Genomic DNA, 13,549 nt, shown 5'->3' with positions numbered 1-13,549 from the left:
AGACGCCACGTGCTTGCGGGATTCAGATGGAGGGAATGCCCTGTCCGTGACTAGGGCTCGGCTAGTTCTGCCTAGTGGACGGGTAACAGGGCAAGTTCGCTTCTACGGGTCTGCTGGAGCTGGGAGAGGGAGAAAGACCGAGAGCACTCAGAGGGACAGGGGGCGGTCCCCAAATTCTCTCCACACCGTTGGTTCTGGGCTCTAAGACCAACAGGATCCACCAACACCCGAAGACCTGCCCAGGCGTCCAAGCAGGGCACCCGTCTTCAGACCCTGTTGGAGCCTGTGCTAACCACACCCGCCGGAGGCTTCACCGTGAGATCTCCAAGGTCTCACTGTGCCCGCGCCCCGCCCGCACCGCGGACCGCGCCGCTAGGTTTGCGCTGGAGAGGCCTGGGGTGCTGGGCATGGGGGGAGGAGAAGGAGAAGTCGGAAGGAGGGCTGCGAAGTGCACCGGCACGTGTCCAGTCTTTGTGCCGGGCTGGTGTGGAGCGGCGCTGCGGGGCCCGGGGTGCGGCCTGAGAAGGTCGAGGGTAACTTAGAGTGGGAGGCAGGGAAGCATCGCAGACCCCGTTTGTCCGGTCACAGCCTGGCCCTTAAGTGAATGGGAGGAGTGGGAGATGGAAGGGAGGTCCGTGGATTGAAAGGGTTTGCACTTTGGTGACAGAACGTCCGGACAGCGTCCCTCTCTGATTCCACCCGCGAGAGCATCGCGTGTGAGGTTCCACAAGGAGGAGGCCAGCTGCGCGAGTTGCCACACTGGTTGCCTCACGGATTGTTGGAAAGAGAAGGTAGGCATCCCTAGTCCCGTGTGAGTGGAGGGAACATGGCTGTTGGGGTGGATGCGGTCTGGGTGGGTTTTGAACCCGGCCTTAAAGTGCCGCCCTCGCCCTGGCCCCTAGGGGCGCACTGGTGTCCACCCGGATCAAAATCAGATTTTCAAAGAGAAAGCTTGGTAAGAAACAAAGAGGAGGCAAGGAAAACCTTGTAAGGCCATAAATGCCACAAGGCTTACAGACATCAAATCCTTATCTGGAGTCTGGATAGGTTGGTTTGTATGATTCAACACCCCTGGGATCCTTACCTACCTCAGCCCTTACTGGGGATTCTTGCCTCAACCTACTTTTCAGATCTTGTTCTGATTTTCCACTTAATTTTTCCTTTAGTGCAACAGTACATATACACATGCCCACACACGTTCTTGAAGAGGAGAGGCTGGGACAGGAGTTTCTGACAGTCTCCTTAGCCAGCCAGGGCTGTAAACTTTTAATGGGGTCAGCCCCAACCAGAGATATACATCATCAATCAATCACATTCTAGTAACTGTGTATCACCAATCAGAGCTCTTGGTAACTCCAGGCATGTGACCCACCCACCCTTTGTAGAGAATTAATAGTCCTTACTCTGTGGGTTCCAGAGATGGGAGAAGGGGACGGGAGACTTCAGGAAGAAATTCCCGTCAAGCTACAAGAGAGGCCACAGAGCTATAAGAAAGTGCATAAGAATGTTGGATGCTAAAGACTCTTGCTTGTACTAGGACAAATTTTCTTAAAAACTGGAACTATTTCTTGCTCAACCCTCATACATACACAGGAACCCACTTCATCCTATGGCAGGGGGGATTGGATGATCATGTCTGGAATATAACCAAGTGTGAGGAATGTTTCAGTATTGTAAGGGAAGATGTTCCTCGCCTCTCCAGGTCGGGTGATAAAGGAGGACCCCAGCATGTGAGGACTGGCCTGCCCCAGTGAGAGCTGCCCCAGTGTTGTCGCAGGGGCCTCTGGTGCAGGGTTTTTCTGTCTAGATGTCTATGTTGCTGAGAACTCCTTTCTGGTGCCTGTGTTTCTGTTTATATGAACTTATAGTGCATGTCTGATTGTATCTTGTGCTAATTAATACAAATATACACTGTGTATATATACCAATCATGGTGGTAAGCTCAGGGAAACATGAAGACTGACATAAGATTTTTGTCAGATAGGAAGAAATTCTACAGTCAGAACCTCCTTGGCAGACTAGGGAGTGACTCGGACACTGGCCCACAGTGTCCATGGCATTATGGATGAAATACAAGATGAATTCACACAAACTACTGAGTCCTGTGGAGGGAAAGGGATGGCACAGCTACTCTCTCAAAGGGAGAGCGCCTCGGAGTGGCCTGGCAACTCTCTCAAGAGGAAAGTGCCCCGATCTTTCCCATGACAGGTTTTTATTGGGTTCATTTTGCACAGGAATACAGGTAAAGCTCATCAATCATTGTCAGGCAGTAAGGATCAAACAATAGATAGCATACAAAGAACTACTAGGGCCTATTCTGAGTCAGGGTCTATTAGCTAAAGGGCTACAAAACTTTGGGAAACAAACTCATTTCCTGCTCAGACCCTTGTCATTTAATTGAGAGCATTCTTTTTTTTAAATCATTGTTCAAGTAGTTTTCTCCCTTTTACTCCCATTCCAGCCCACCCACCCAACCCTCCCCACTTCCCTCCCATTACCACCCTCCCCTAGCTTTTGACCATGTGTCCTTTAAATTTGTTCCTGTAAACCCTTCCCATTCTCCCCTGAAATTCCCTCTTCTCTCCCCTCTGGTCTCTGTCAGCCTGTCCCCTATTTCAGTGTCTTTGGTTATATTTTGCTTGTTTCTTTGTTTTGTTGTTTAGGTTCCTGTTAAAGGTGAGATCATAAGGTATTTGTCTTTCACTGCCTGGCTTGTTTTGTTTAGCATAATGCTTTCCAGCTCCATCCATGCTGTTGCAAAGGGTAGGAGCTCCTTCTTTCTTTCTGCTGCATAGAATTCCATTGTGTAAATGTACCATAGTTTATTGATCCATTCATTTACTGATGGGCACCTTGGTTGCTTCCAGCACCTAGCTATTATAAATTGTGCTGCTATGAACATCGGGGTGCAAAGGTTCTTTTGTATTGGTGTTTTAGTGTTCTTAGGATATAGTCCCAGCAGTGGAATTGCAGGGTCAAAAGACAGATCCATTTTTAGTTTTCTGAGGAAGTTCCATCCTGCTTTCCATAGTGGTTGTACCAGTCTGCTGTCCCACCAACAGTGCACTAGGGTCCCCTTTTCTCCACAACCTCTCCAACACTTGTTGTTTGTTGCTTTGTTTATGATGGCCATTCTGACTGGTGTGAAGTGGTATCTCACTGTGGCATTCTTAGCAAAGCAGGTTTCACAGGATTTTACGTATTCTTTCTCAGTCCTGATCGCCTGGGGAACCTGCCCTTTCCAGCACAGGGCTGCACCGCCCTCTGTCATTGTTTCATGCTTAAGTCAGGCAGGGGAAGTAAGGCAACCAAGAGATTAGGAGACTTCTCAAAGACAGAATGAGGACTCGGGCTTTGTTAAAGCTGAGGGTCCATTACCCCCTTTTGCTGTAGTCCCCCAAGTCCTTCCCTGGAGCCTCCACATGATCATATCTGTCTTAGGTTGTTCCCCACTTGGGGAATCTTACCCATCGTTGGCTAACTGATCAAGCATCAGGACATAGTTATGGAAAAAGGAGCAGAAGCGGTGCCCCTGCCAGGAAGATAAGCTTTGCCTCCTCAGTGGCTTATGGTCTGAAGGTCACTCACTCAGCCTTAGCCATGGTGGGCTGGGGGGGGGGGGGGCAGTGGTTACAGCTCCTGAAACCAGGCAGGGTGGCTCCCAACAAGGGAGGAAGACATCTATGGGAAACTCTAAGCTTCATAGGAAAAGGAGAATTACTGGATGTGGGAACTTTTTATGTTAGTCCCATCTCTTTATACAGGAGGCCTGTTGGCTTAATAATTAAAATCAAATTAAGATCAGGGTCATGAAAAATTAACATTAAACTGGGCAATGTAGATTAAGGAAGATGTAATTCATTAAATTGAACAAGAAGAAATTAATCAAGGAAAATTTCATTCACCACTGTCATTTTGCTTTAGTATATAAATAAATATTTTGGAGAATTTGAAATAAGTTAATATCGTTCTCCTGTACCTAACATACAGAAAGCCTTTCGTTAGTGTTTCTTTGAAGCACCGTGCTAATAGAAATGAGCTATTCTTGTAGAATATTTTATATACTCCTTTTCAAATAAATACAGGAATAATGCTAATATGTGACCCTGATCAAAATACATTGCATTATTATTATTTGCTTATGTTGAAAATATTTGTTTTTTAAAGTTCCATAATGTAACATGTATTCTAACTATTAGCAAACTTGCTTTGTCTTACTAACCAAGATACTCTTTCTATCTTACTAACCAAGATATTTTACACTTTATATCCTTTAAAAACATAACATTTCATCAAAATTGTAATGGCTTCAGTCTATCTGCTTTAAAATAAATATCACTATCACATATTTTACAAAATAATTGAGTCCACAAATTCTTACTCATCTTCAGCTAGAGTTAAAATCTATGTTTCAAATTCAATTGAACACGAACATTCATGCTTTAGAGAATCCAACTGTTTGAAGAGACTTTTGGAAAATTTTGTAAAAGCATTAAAAATTGACAAGGTTGGCCAAATTCCTTCCTTCCTGTCCTTAGCTCTATATTGGTGGTAAGTTAACATTGAATGAGAGTCTAGTATGGGGCCATGAGAGAGCACAGCTCCCTCTTGTGTTCCAAGTAGGAGATTCTACTGCAAGGAGAGGAATGCATTCACATGGTTGTTTGATCCACAAACTGATTAGTATACCTATCAGAAAATGCAAACTTGGGAAGACAAAGTCCCTACCCCTAAGGAGATTAGAAGCTAATGAGGAGACAGATGTTCAAACAGTTAGACTGTAAGTGATTATTGGGATCACGGAGGTATGGTCCAAATGCAATCAGAACATTAAAGGTGGAAACATCCACACAGACCTGATGGTATCAGAGGAAACTTCACAGAGAAGTTAACACAGACTGAGATTTGAAGGGTTTGCCAGGAAAGGAGTTTGCCAAGAAGGTAAAAGCATTCCAGGCAGAGTAAATAGCATGTACAAAAGTATGAAAGCTTCAAAGAGCATGTCAGATGCAGGGACAGGCCGGTAATTCAGTGTGACTAGAGATTAGGCTGGCTGACAGGTGGAGATAGAAGGGTAGGTGGGACCAGATCACAAAGGACTTTCTATGTAATGGTGAGAAGATTGGGTTTTTCTTAGACAAAATATATATATATATATTTGCTTGTTAGAAAAATTGTTCTGACACCAGGCAAGTCAGGATAAGTCTGGATTAGGACAGATGCAGTAGTGAGGGAAATGAATGAATGGTTTCAAGGAATGTTTAAAAAGATGTTCCAGGTCACTGGCTTATTTGATTGATGGGATGGTGATGCCAACAAAGAGACAAAAAAAAAAAATCAATCAAAAGCAGGGTAGAGACAGTGAATTCAGTTCGGGACCTGTTAAATTTGAAGCATCCATGGAACATCCAAGTGAAAAGCCTGTAGGGTAATGGACTGACCCTTTTGTGTTTGGACCCCAGATAGGAGGTCCACCTGGAGACAGATTTGAGAAGCGTACACTATGGGAATGGGTGTGCTGGCCCAGGGAATCAAGAAGAGTGCTAAGTAAGAGAGTGAAGGCAGAATCTTGGAGAACATAAACATTTACGAGGGAGAAAGAACTAGCAAAGGAGCCACGAACGAGAAGGCCAAAGGCAGGAGATTCAGGCGAACATGGTGTCATAAATGTTCAAGGAGGAAATGTTTGAAGAAAGAGAGAGGGGTCCACAGTGTCAAATACTACAGAGAGGTCAGCAAGGATGAAAGTAGAAACTTCCCTTTGGATTTAGCACTTGGTGACCTAATGGAGAAGTTTGGGCTGGGGAGAAGCCAGATTGCAATGCATTCAAGAGATCAGGCAGTGGAAATACCAACGTAGACCAAATGCCTGGCTGTAAAAGGAAGAGAATGGAATAAGGTGGTAGCTGGATGGGACTCAGAAGGTCAAGGGAGAGAGTCTTTATTCTTCGTGTTCTTAAGATGGGAGACACTTAAGCCTAGCCTTGAAAGAAGGAGCCCGCAGAGAAGGAGAAGCTGCAAAGTCGCCAAGGGATACCTGGTGAGAAAGGTGGTGGTGAAGGCAGGCAGGACTGCTCACATAGCCCAGAGAAAAAGGTCTGCTCACCTCTCTGGGGTGGGAGAGCTGACAAGTTAAGAAAAAAAAGCAAAATTTCGTGTTAAAACTGGGATGTAGAGGTTATGTGACTCACCCAAAAGACAGAATTAAAAGTTAAAACTATCTGTCTCTCTGTGATATTGTGATACCCTAAGGGAGAGCACAAGGGGATGGCCAGCCCAGAAGGAGAAGGATGGCTGGGGGCTGCAATGTTTTGTTAGGAGAATCACAGTATTTAGAACTAGAAGGGAACCAAAGATCATCACATCCAATTGCAGATAAGAAAACCAAGGACCAGGTTTTGTGTCATTTGTCTTCCCGATGTTAAATTAGTGACTGAAGAACTGGACCCAGACCCAGAAGTGATTCCAGCCCAGTTCTCTGCAAGAAGGATCAGAGATAAATAGAGTAATAAAATGCCCCCTCCTCCCCAATCTGGTAGCTCCCATTTATTGATATTATTCTGTTCCAGGTACTATTCTTAGCACTTTACATACACAGTCTCATTTTATACTACTCACAATGACCCTGTGACGTAAACATTATTATCATCCCCATTTTTTAATAAAACTCTCTACAAGAGGCAGAGGCAGAAATCAAACACAGAGCTACTTAACTGTGGAGCTTATTCTTTCACTATCTCACTTAACAAGACACTACCTGGTCAGAGTATAAATTATAGAGCCTCCTGAGCAAACTCAGGCCCCAACGTAGATCACACTCAGGTGTGGGAGGCCGCTGTGTGTGGTGTGGGCCCAGCTCCCACTGGGAGATGCACAGGACCCATGCCCATGGATAGGTTCTCCCATGGGGAATCAGGCCTGCAATGAGCCTAGGCCACTTTGAGTCTTGCTTTTTGCTAAAAACTCCCTCACCCTGATTTGTAGCAAACATTTTCTGCAAAGTAACTGCCTAGAATCCATGCTAAACCTTCCAAGGATGAGTATAACCAGTTCAACCACTTTTGCTTTTTCATTTGCAAATATCCCTCTTCTGTGATGTGATTAGTGGCATTGGCTCCTGTGTTTTCTGTAAAAGGTAACCACCTAAAGTGAACCTGTGCATAGTAAATGAGGACCATCATGTAATGGGCAGAGAAACCCAATAAAAGCCTGTCATGGCAGAGGCCGAGGCTTTTTGCTCCCCTTGAGAGAAAAGCCATGCTGTCCCTTTTCCTCCACCAGACTCAATAGTCTGTGTGAATGTCTCATTTCATCCATAATGATGAGGACACTGCAGGCCCGTGTCTGCATCACTCAGGAAAATGAGCAGAGCTGGGATCATTGATTATAAGATCCATGTTTTTTTCTCACATTTTGACATCTCTGAAATTGAGGTGTTTCCTACCCAGAATGGCTGCCATGGTTTAATTTGTAGCTTGTGTGCTTGCTTGCTTGCTTCCTTCCTTTCTAAAAATAATAGCATGTCTTGTAATCCATTCTGCCTTGATTTAACAAGACACAAATTCTGGTACCATTTCCCAGTATTCTGTTTTCGAAGGAACAAACTAGAGTCAACAATCTAGCTCTGAGATCAGGGACAGGCAGAGAATCGCTGAGCCAGTGTTTGAGCTGAAATGAGGCCTGGGAACCTAAGTCAAGGAGGAAGGCTGCGGTTGATGGTGCATGCAGTAGAAGGACATCTGGCCCCAACCCTGTGCCTGGTGGAGGGCAGGTGCTCCTTCAGTGCTTATTAAGGTGAACTCAATTTAGCTCCATTGTTCTGGAGTCGCCAGGGCAGGACCCGGGTGCTTGAGAAAGCTGGAAAAACCAGTGTGGGCAGGGGTGAGGTCTGGAAATGTGCTTTATACTTAGCAGAGCTGTCTGGCCTGTGTTGCTTTGGGGACTGAGGAGGAAAGCCAATGTTTTTCCAATCTGTACCATCTTTCACCCTTATGCTTTCACTTGACATTAAATATAGCTCTTTCTATGTTCTGTCTGCTTGTGCTGGAGGCCTGAGGGAGATAAAAAAAAAAGAATTATATTTCTTAAGACAGTCCCAAAGGAAGCAGAGAAGCCTCAAGTGTAGCGGTGGCACTGATTCAGGAGGCCTACAGGTTAGGAAGGGGACTCAGGGCAACGGAGACTGATTGCCAAGACCCTCCTTCTCTCACAGCCAAAGCACGGACAGGTGGATGGCCAAGGAGCAGTGGGTTGGCAGTAACAGTGGAATCTGGTGAGCTCCAGAGAAGAGGGGCCTGATCTGGTTTATTCTTGGAGGTACCTCCAGCACCAAGAACAGTGCCCGGCACAGAGGGCACTCAATAAACACCTGTTATTGTTGTACAGCATCCGCCTCCCCTGCACAACTCCACCAAAATGGCTGCTTTTGGACACACATTCCCATTCTATCCTGGCCCCAAGCCAACCTTCCCAATGGACACCACCTTGGCCATCATCGTCATCATCTTTCTGACTGCACTTGTCACTTTCATCATCATCCTGCCTGGCATTCGGGGAAAAATGGTAAGAAATAAATCCAGCCCTGGAGACCCCAGCCCCAGAGAGACCTTGGCCTTGATGTGAAGGGGCCAGATTCTCTCACTAAAACCAGACTCAGGAAAGAAACATCAGTCCTGAGAAAGCAACCCCTCACCTCCGGCAGACAGCTCCCCTGCTCATTGATGCCACAGATGATTATTGAGCACCTATTATGTGCCAGGCACTCTGATCACAATTGACCGAATGACCCAAACCTGGAAAAAGGAAGGGGGGACTTGGAAGGAGGGTGCTCCTTCCTAAATCCACCTACACTGTTATGGCTCAGAGGCTGTTCTGGCTACTTCGGGTGGTGACCAGCTTATTCATCGGAGCTGCAATCCTGGGTGAGTGTGAAGCTCAGTTGTCTTGGGCAGTGCCTCCACCCCATCTGGTTCCCTCAGCAGCCCATCTGGCCCTTCCTTGTTTCCCCACAGCAGTCTCTGCTTCAGGGTGGGCTTCTAGAACCCTGCCCACATGCCTCCCTCATTGTAGCCTTATCCCTTCACTTTCACCATTGCCAAGAGGGGTGTGGGCCCTAGGAAACCATCCTGGGTGCATCTCTCCAACTTTCCTAACATTTTTATTTAGAGGAAAGCAGGTTAAAATGAATGGGGAGATGACCTTTGGAGACCGGAGGGAGGAAATGAGGGAGGACTGCTTGCTTTGCTTTCAGAATTAGGCAAATAGGAAAGATGGAAAGTCTTTAAGTTGAAGCTGTGTTTGCCTAGCATGTTATTACTTTAATGTTTTCCCTCCCCAGGCTTCTTGAGTGGCCCTCCCTAAATGAGAAGAGGAAGGAAGGGAAGGGGTAAGAGGAGTATGACCAAGGGAAATAATTTATTCTTCCCATTTTTGGCAAACCAACCATATGCCAGACCCTAGGCTAATTAATGCATATACAATTATGAGCCAAACAGACGTGGCCACCTTTTAGCTTTCCCTCTAACTCTAACCCAGCAATGCCCAGCACTCCCTAAGTACCCCATCTGTCCAACTCCCCATCCCAGCTGTGAATTTCAGTACTGAGGGGTTGTGGCCAGGCCAGCAACAAACACTCATACAAGGCCTTCAGTTCCCAGTGGATCAGCGCTGATGTTGGGCTCCAGGTTGGGCTGAGAGGAGCCAATGTCACACTCACAGGTGAGGAAGAGCTTCTTCCCGGTGACAGAAAGGAAAGCTCGCTCTGTGTCTTTGGGATTTAGTTTGTTGTGGTCTTAAAGAGTGACCACCTGGGTTAGAGGGATGGGGAGGAAGGGGAACTCCCAGGCCTTGGAAGCTGCTTTTTCTCCATTGACGACCAGATCCTCTCCCTCTACCCATTGTGGTGAGCCCCTTACCCAAGCAACTGCCCTTGGATCCCTGCCTGAGCACAGTGCCCCATTTCTCAGGGACCCCAGTGCGGCAGCTGAATGAAACCATCAGTTACAATGAGGAGTTTACCTGGCATCTAGGCAAGAGCACTATGCTGAGGAGTATGCAAGAGCGCTGGAGAAGGGGCTCCCAGACCCTGTGCTCTACTTGGCTGAGAAGTTCACCCCAACAAGCCCATGTGGCCTGCATGGCCAGTACCGCCTGGCAGGATACTACACCTCGGCCATTCTGTGGTGGGGCGGGATGGAATCCTGTTAGCCCAGACCCCAGAACGGGTTTTTGTCATCTCTCCCACTCATGTGGAGTTCCCGGTGGGACAGGCTGGCACCAGTCACAACAGTATTTTTTGGGAAGCCCAAGGCAAAAATCCCTACTTCACGTCTTTGGGGTGTCCTTGGTCCCTGAGCCTCCACCTGGGGCCCCCCAGGTACAGGTGCCTGGGCCAGCCTTCAATGGGTCCTGGCTCTCCAGGGTGGCATTCCTCTGCTGGCTGCTGGCCAATGTGATGCTGTCCATGCCCTGTGCTGGTCTACGGGGGCCACATGTTGCTGGCGACAGGCACCTTCCAGCTGTTGGGACTACTCTTCTTCTCCATGGCCACGTCACTCGCCCCACCCTGTCCTCTGCGCCTGGGCACTGCTATACTGCACATTCACCATGGCCTGCCTTCTGGATTACACTGACCACAGGTGAGGCCCAGCCCTAAAGACAGCACTGGAGAGCTCAGGGCCAGGGAGGGGAGGGTCAGGGACCATAATGTTTGGTGGGGCTAAGGGCCTCAGTGCCAGGATGCCCTTTCTCTTGTTTATAGCTTCTCTCTCTTGTACCCCTCATCTCTCAGATTTCTCTCCCCAGTTTCACTTCCCCTGTCTCCTTGTATATGCCTATTTCCCTGGGTCTTCTCTCTTTCTTGGTCACGTCCATCATCTGCTAAGTCTCTCTTTACCCACCTGTTCCCAAATCTTCCAATCTCATGTTGTTACAGAGCAACAAGGGGGAGCCAAGGGCAATATACTATTATCTGAAAGGAACCCCCAGGTTTCGTTATGTCCACCGCCTATAGGAAAGATATGTCTCAATGCCAGAGATGGTGACAAGGAAAGGAAATGTTTATTTAATGCTATACAGACTTAAAGTAGTGAGTGACCTAATGTCTTCATCAAAATCCCAAAGTCCCTTAAAACACCCACAAACATACACAATCCTTCCTTCCCCCTTTGCCCAGTCTGGGGTACGGTATCTCAGGAAGAGAAATAGAAGTCCGTGGCTCAGGCAGCCCCCGGTTCCTCCCAGTAATCCGCGCTTCCGTTGGTAGGCCTCCCTCGGTTTCCCAGCACCATCAGCTGTGTTGCCGAGTGAGATCTCTGCTAAAGCCGGGTGGTAGTTCCCCCTTCTAATGCTGTGGGGTCCCCACTTTGGCAAAGCCATGAGGTTCTCTCTCCACTGCCCCCAGCTGCATGGTCCTCTCTGCACACTGGCCACGGGAGTCCCCACTCAGCCAAAACCGCGTGGTTCTCTCTAGCAATGGCTGCCGTGTCTGGGTTTTAATTCCCCAATGCCAACCTTCCTCTGCAAGCCCCATTTCCAACTCCTCCCACCTCAGCTACACTTGCCATCAATTTCACATCCTTCCAGCTTTACTGGGCTGCCATCATGGGTCTGGGCAGGTGTGGCCCCCATGTCATGGAGCCAATCTTCTCCAAGCTCCCACACAGGTGCTATAACTCTGGGGACCTGCCTCCCAGTTACATCTTGGTAGGGAAGTTACTTCCACTCCCCTGGCTCAGAGCATGGCCACAGCTATTTAAACATATCTATGTAACCAGTTAAAGGTTAGATGTTGTTAAATGACCACACCAGAGGTTAGCTGCAAAGCTGTTGCTATGCAAAACAGCTCTCAAAGGCACTGCTCCATGTGTCCCTTCCCCCAACCCACACCTGTGGGGGTGGGGTGGTGAGGACATCCAATATTTCCTGAACACCTTGAGGTTCTGGACCCCATTCCAAATCTCTATTTGGGGTCCCCCCTCTTGGCTGCACCTTGTTACAATGTTCCCCTCCCACTTCTCCTAAACACTTTTCTCTGTGTCCTCCATTGCTTAGAACCCTTCCCTGTCCCTGCTTTCATAGTATTAAAGTGTCCTGCAGTTTTAATGTCCTCTCCTGTCCCATTGGCCTGTCCTCATGCCCTTTCCCATGCTACTCCTTTGTGCCTCTGCCCTTCCCTAAGGGTTTTTTTCTGTTTACAGATTTGTTTGTTCTCTCTCTCTCTCTCTCTCTCTCTCTCTCCCCACTCCCCTGAGATATAATTGAAAGAGCATTGGGCTTAGAGTCCAAAACTCACAACCACCTTTCTGAGTCCATTGCCTTGAGGCAGGGATGCTAGGACTCCCTTAGAGTTGTTATGATGCTCTTAGGAGAAATACTCCTTAGGAGGGTGTCACCATCACTAAGCAAGATACCTATTGCCTCATTTCCAGGACTGCTTTGTGTGCTACTGGGCCTGGTCATGGTGGTGGCCTACAGGATGCAGCCCCATAGACTGAAGGCTTTCTTCAATCAGAGTGGTGGGGGAGAACCCTGGGCTGGAGTGGAATCCTGAGGAAGGGGGACTCCTGAGCCCTCGCTATAGGACCACAGCTGAGAGTCCTGTGCCCCAGGACATTCCTCTGTCAGAGGCTTCCTCCAGGGCATGCATCAAGGAGGAGCACCTCAGAGTACCTGACTGTGCCCTATAAGGTTCCTCTACCAGGTGGCCACCATGATTTCCAATCTGGCTCCAGACCTCCTTTGAGTTCCATAAAACCATCAGAACTGCCCACAGGACCTAATGTCTCACCCCTCCAGCCCTGGTCTGGAGGTGGAGTAGAAATGGAGACTCTACCTATTAGTGTTACACGAATAAAACAAAACAAAATAAACACCTATGGTGCTGAACAGATGTTGGGGCTGCCCGTAAACCTCGTCACATGGTATAACCAAATGTTTCCACAAGCAACTCTGCCTTTCTTTGATGCTTTGCCTCTTTGCCACTTATTAAAATCCAGTTTATCCACATAATGATGTGTGTGCGTGCATGTGTGTGTGTGTGTGAGTGTGTGGAGCAGGTCACAGCATGATTCTGTGTTCCCTCTGATCCCATACATTTCCTGTTTTCCTTTTTCCTGGGCCCCCTTTGTTCTTCCTTTACTTCCTCAGCTTGTATGACCTCTTGGTACAATGCAAGACAGCACTCTGAGGAAAAAGAAACCAAACTCTTACCCCAGGCCTAATATTAATGAGCTGTGCCACGTTCTCTTTGAGCTTCAGCTCTCAAATTTGCCAAATAAAATTGTAGAAGTTGCCAAAGGACCTTAAAGAAAAATCCCAGGATTCACATTTTTATGGTTTGCTGACATCTACCTTGGGCCTCAGACACCATTTCGTAGTGAATAAACTCCAAAATGCCATTCCCGCCTAGCTCACTTAGCCGGGCCGGCAGAGAAGGATCCCCATGGGTGGGTCCCAGGTGAGTGGGTCAGTGGGACGGTGAGCTGGAGGGTGAGCTGCCTGGTCGCTGTGCCCTGCCATTCAATCCACCTGGGGCGGCTCGGGAAGCAGC

The 13,549-nt window shown here is 47.7% G+C and overlaps 1 protein-coding gene across 1 annotated transcript; it reads left to right on the top strand.

Moving 5' to 3' along the window:
* Nucleotides 1–92: 92 nt before the first annotated feature.
* Nucleotides 93–13,467, top strand: LOC114492627 (dual oxidase maturation factor 1). The gene is given in 14 exon segments (XM_028507048.2): nt 93–376; nt 707–791; nt 4,939–4,941; nt 8,386–8,562; nt 8,864–8,921; nt 9,585–9,603; nt 9,605–9,717; nt 9,966–10,030; nt 10,033–10,181; nt 10,420–10,465; nt 10,467–10,605; nt 10,608–10,637; nt 12,429–12,514; nt 12,516–13,467. Coding segments are annotated over 11 exon segments (1,023 nt in total). The 5' UTR covers nt 93–376; nt 707–791; nt 4,939–4,941; nt 8,386–8,415; the 3' UTR covers nt 12,687–13,467.
* Nucleotides 13,468–13,549: the final 82 nt, after the last annotated feature.

The sequence above is a fragment of the Phyllostomus discolor genome, chromosome 1, assembly GCF_004126475.2.
Source record: "Phyllostomus discolor isolate MPI-MPIP mPhyDis1 chromosome 1, mPhyDis1.pri.v3, whole genome shotgun sequence".
NCBI classification, from domain to species: domain Eukaryota; kingdom Metazoa; phylum Chordata; class Mammalia; order Chiroptera; family Phyllostomidae; genus Phyllostomus; species Phyllostomus discolor.
This window is presented reverse-complemented; position numbering and strand designations above follow the sequence as displayed.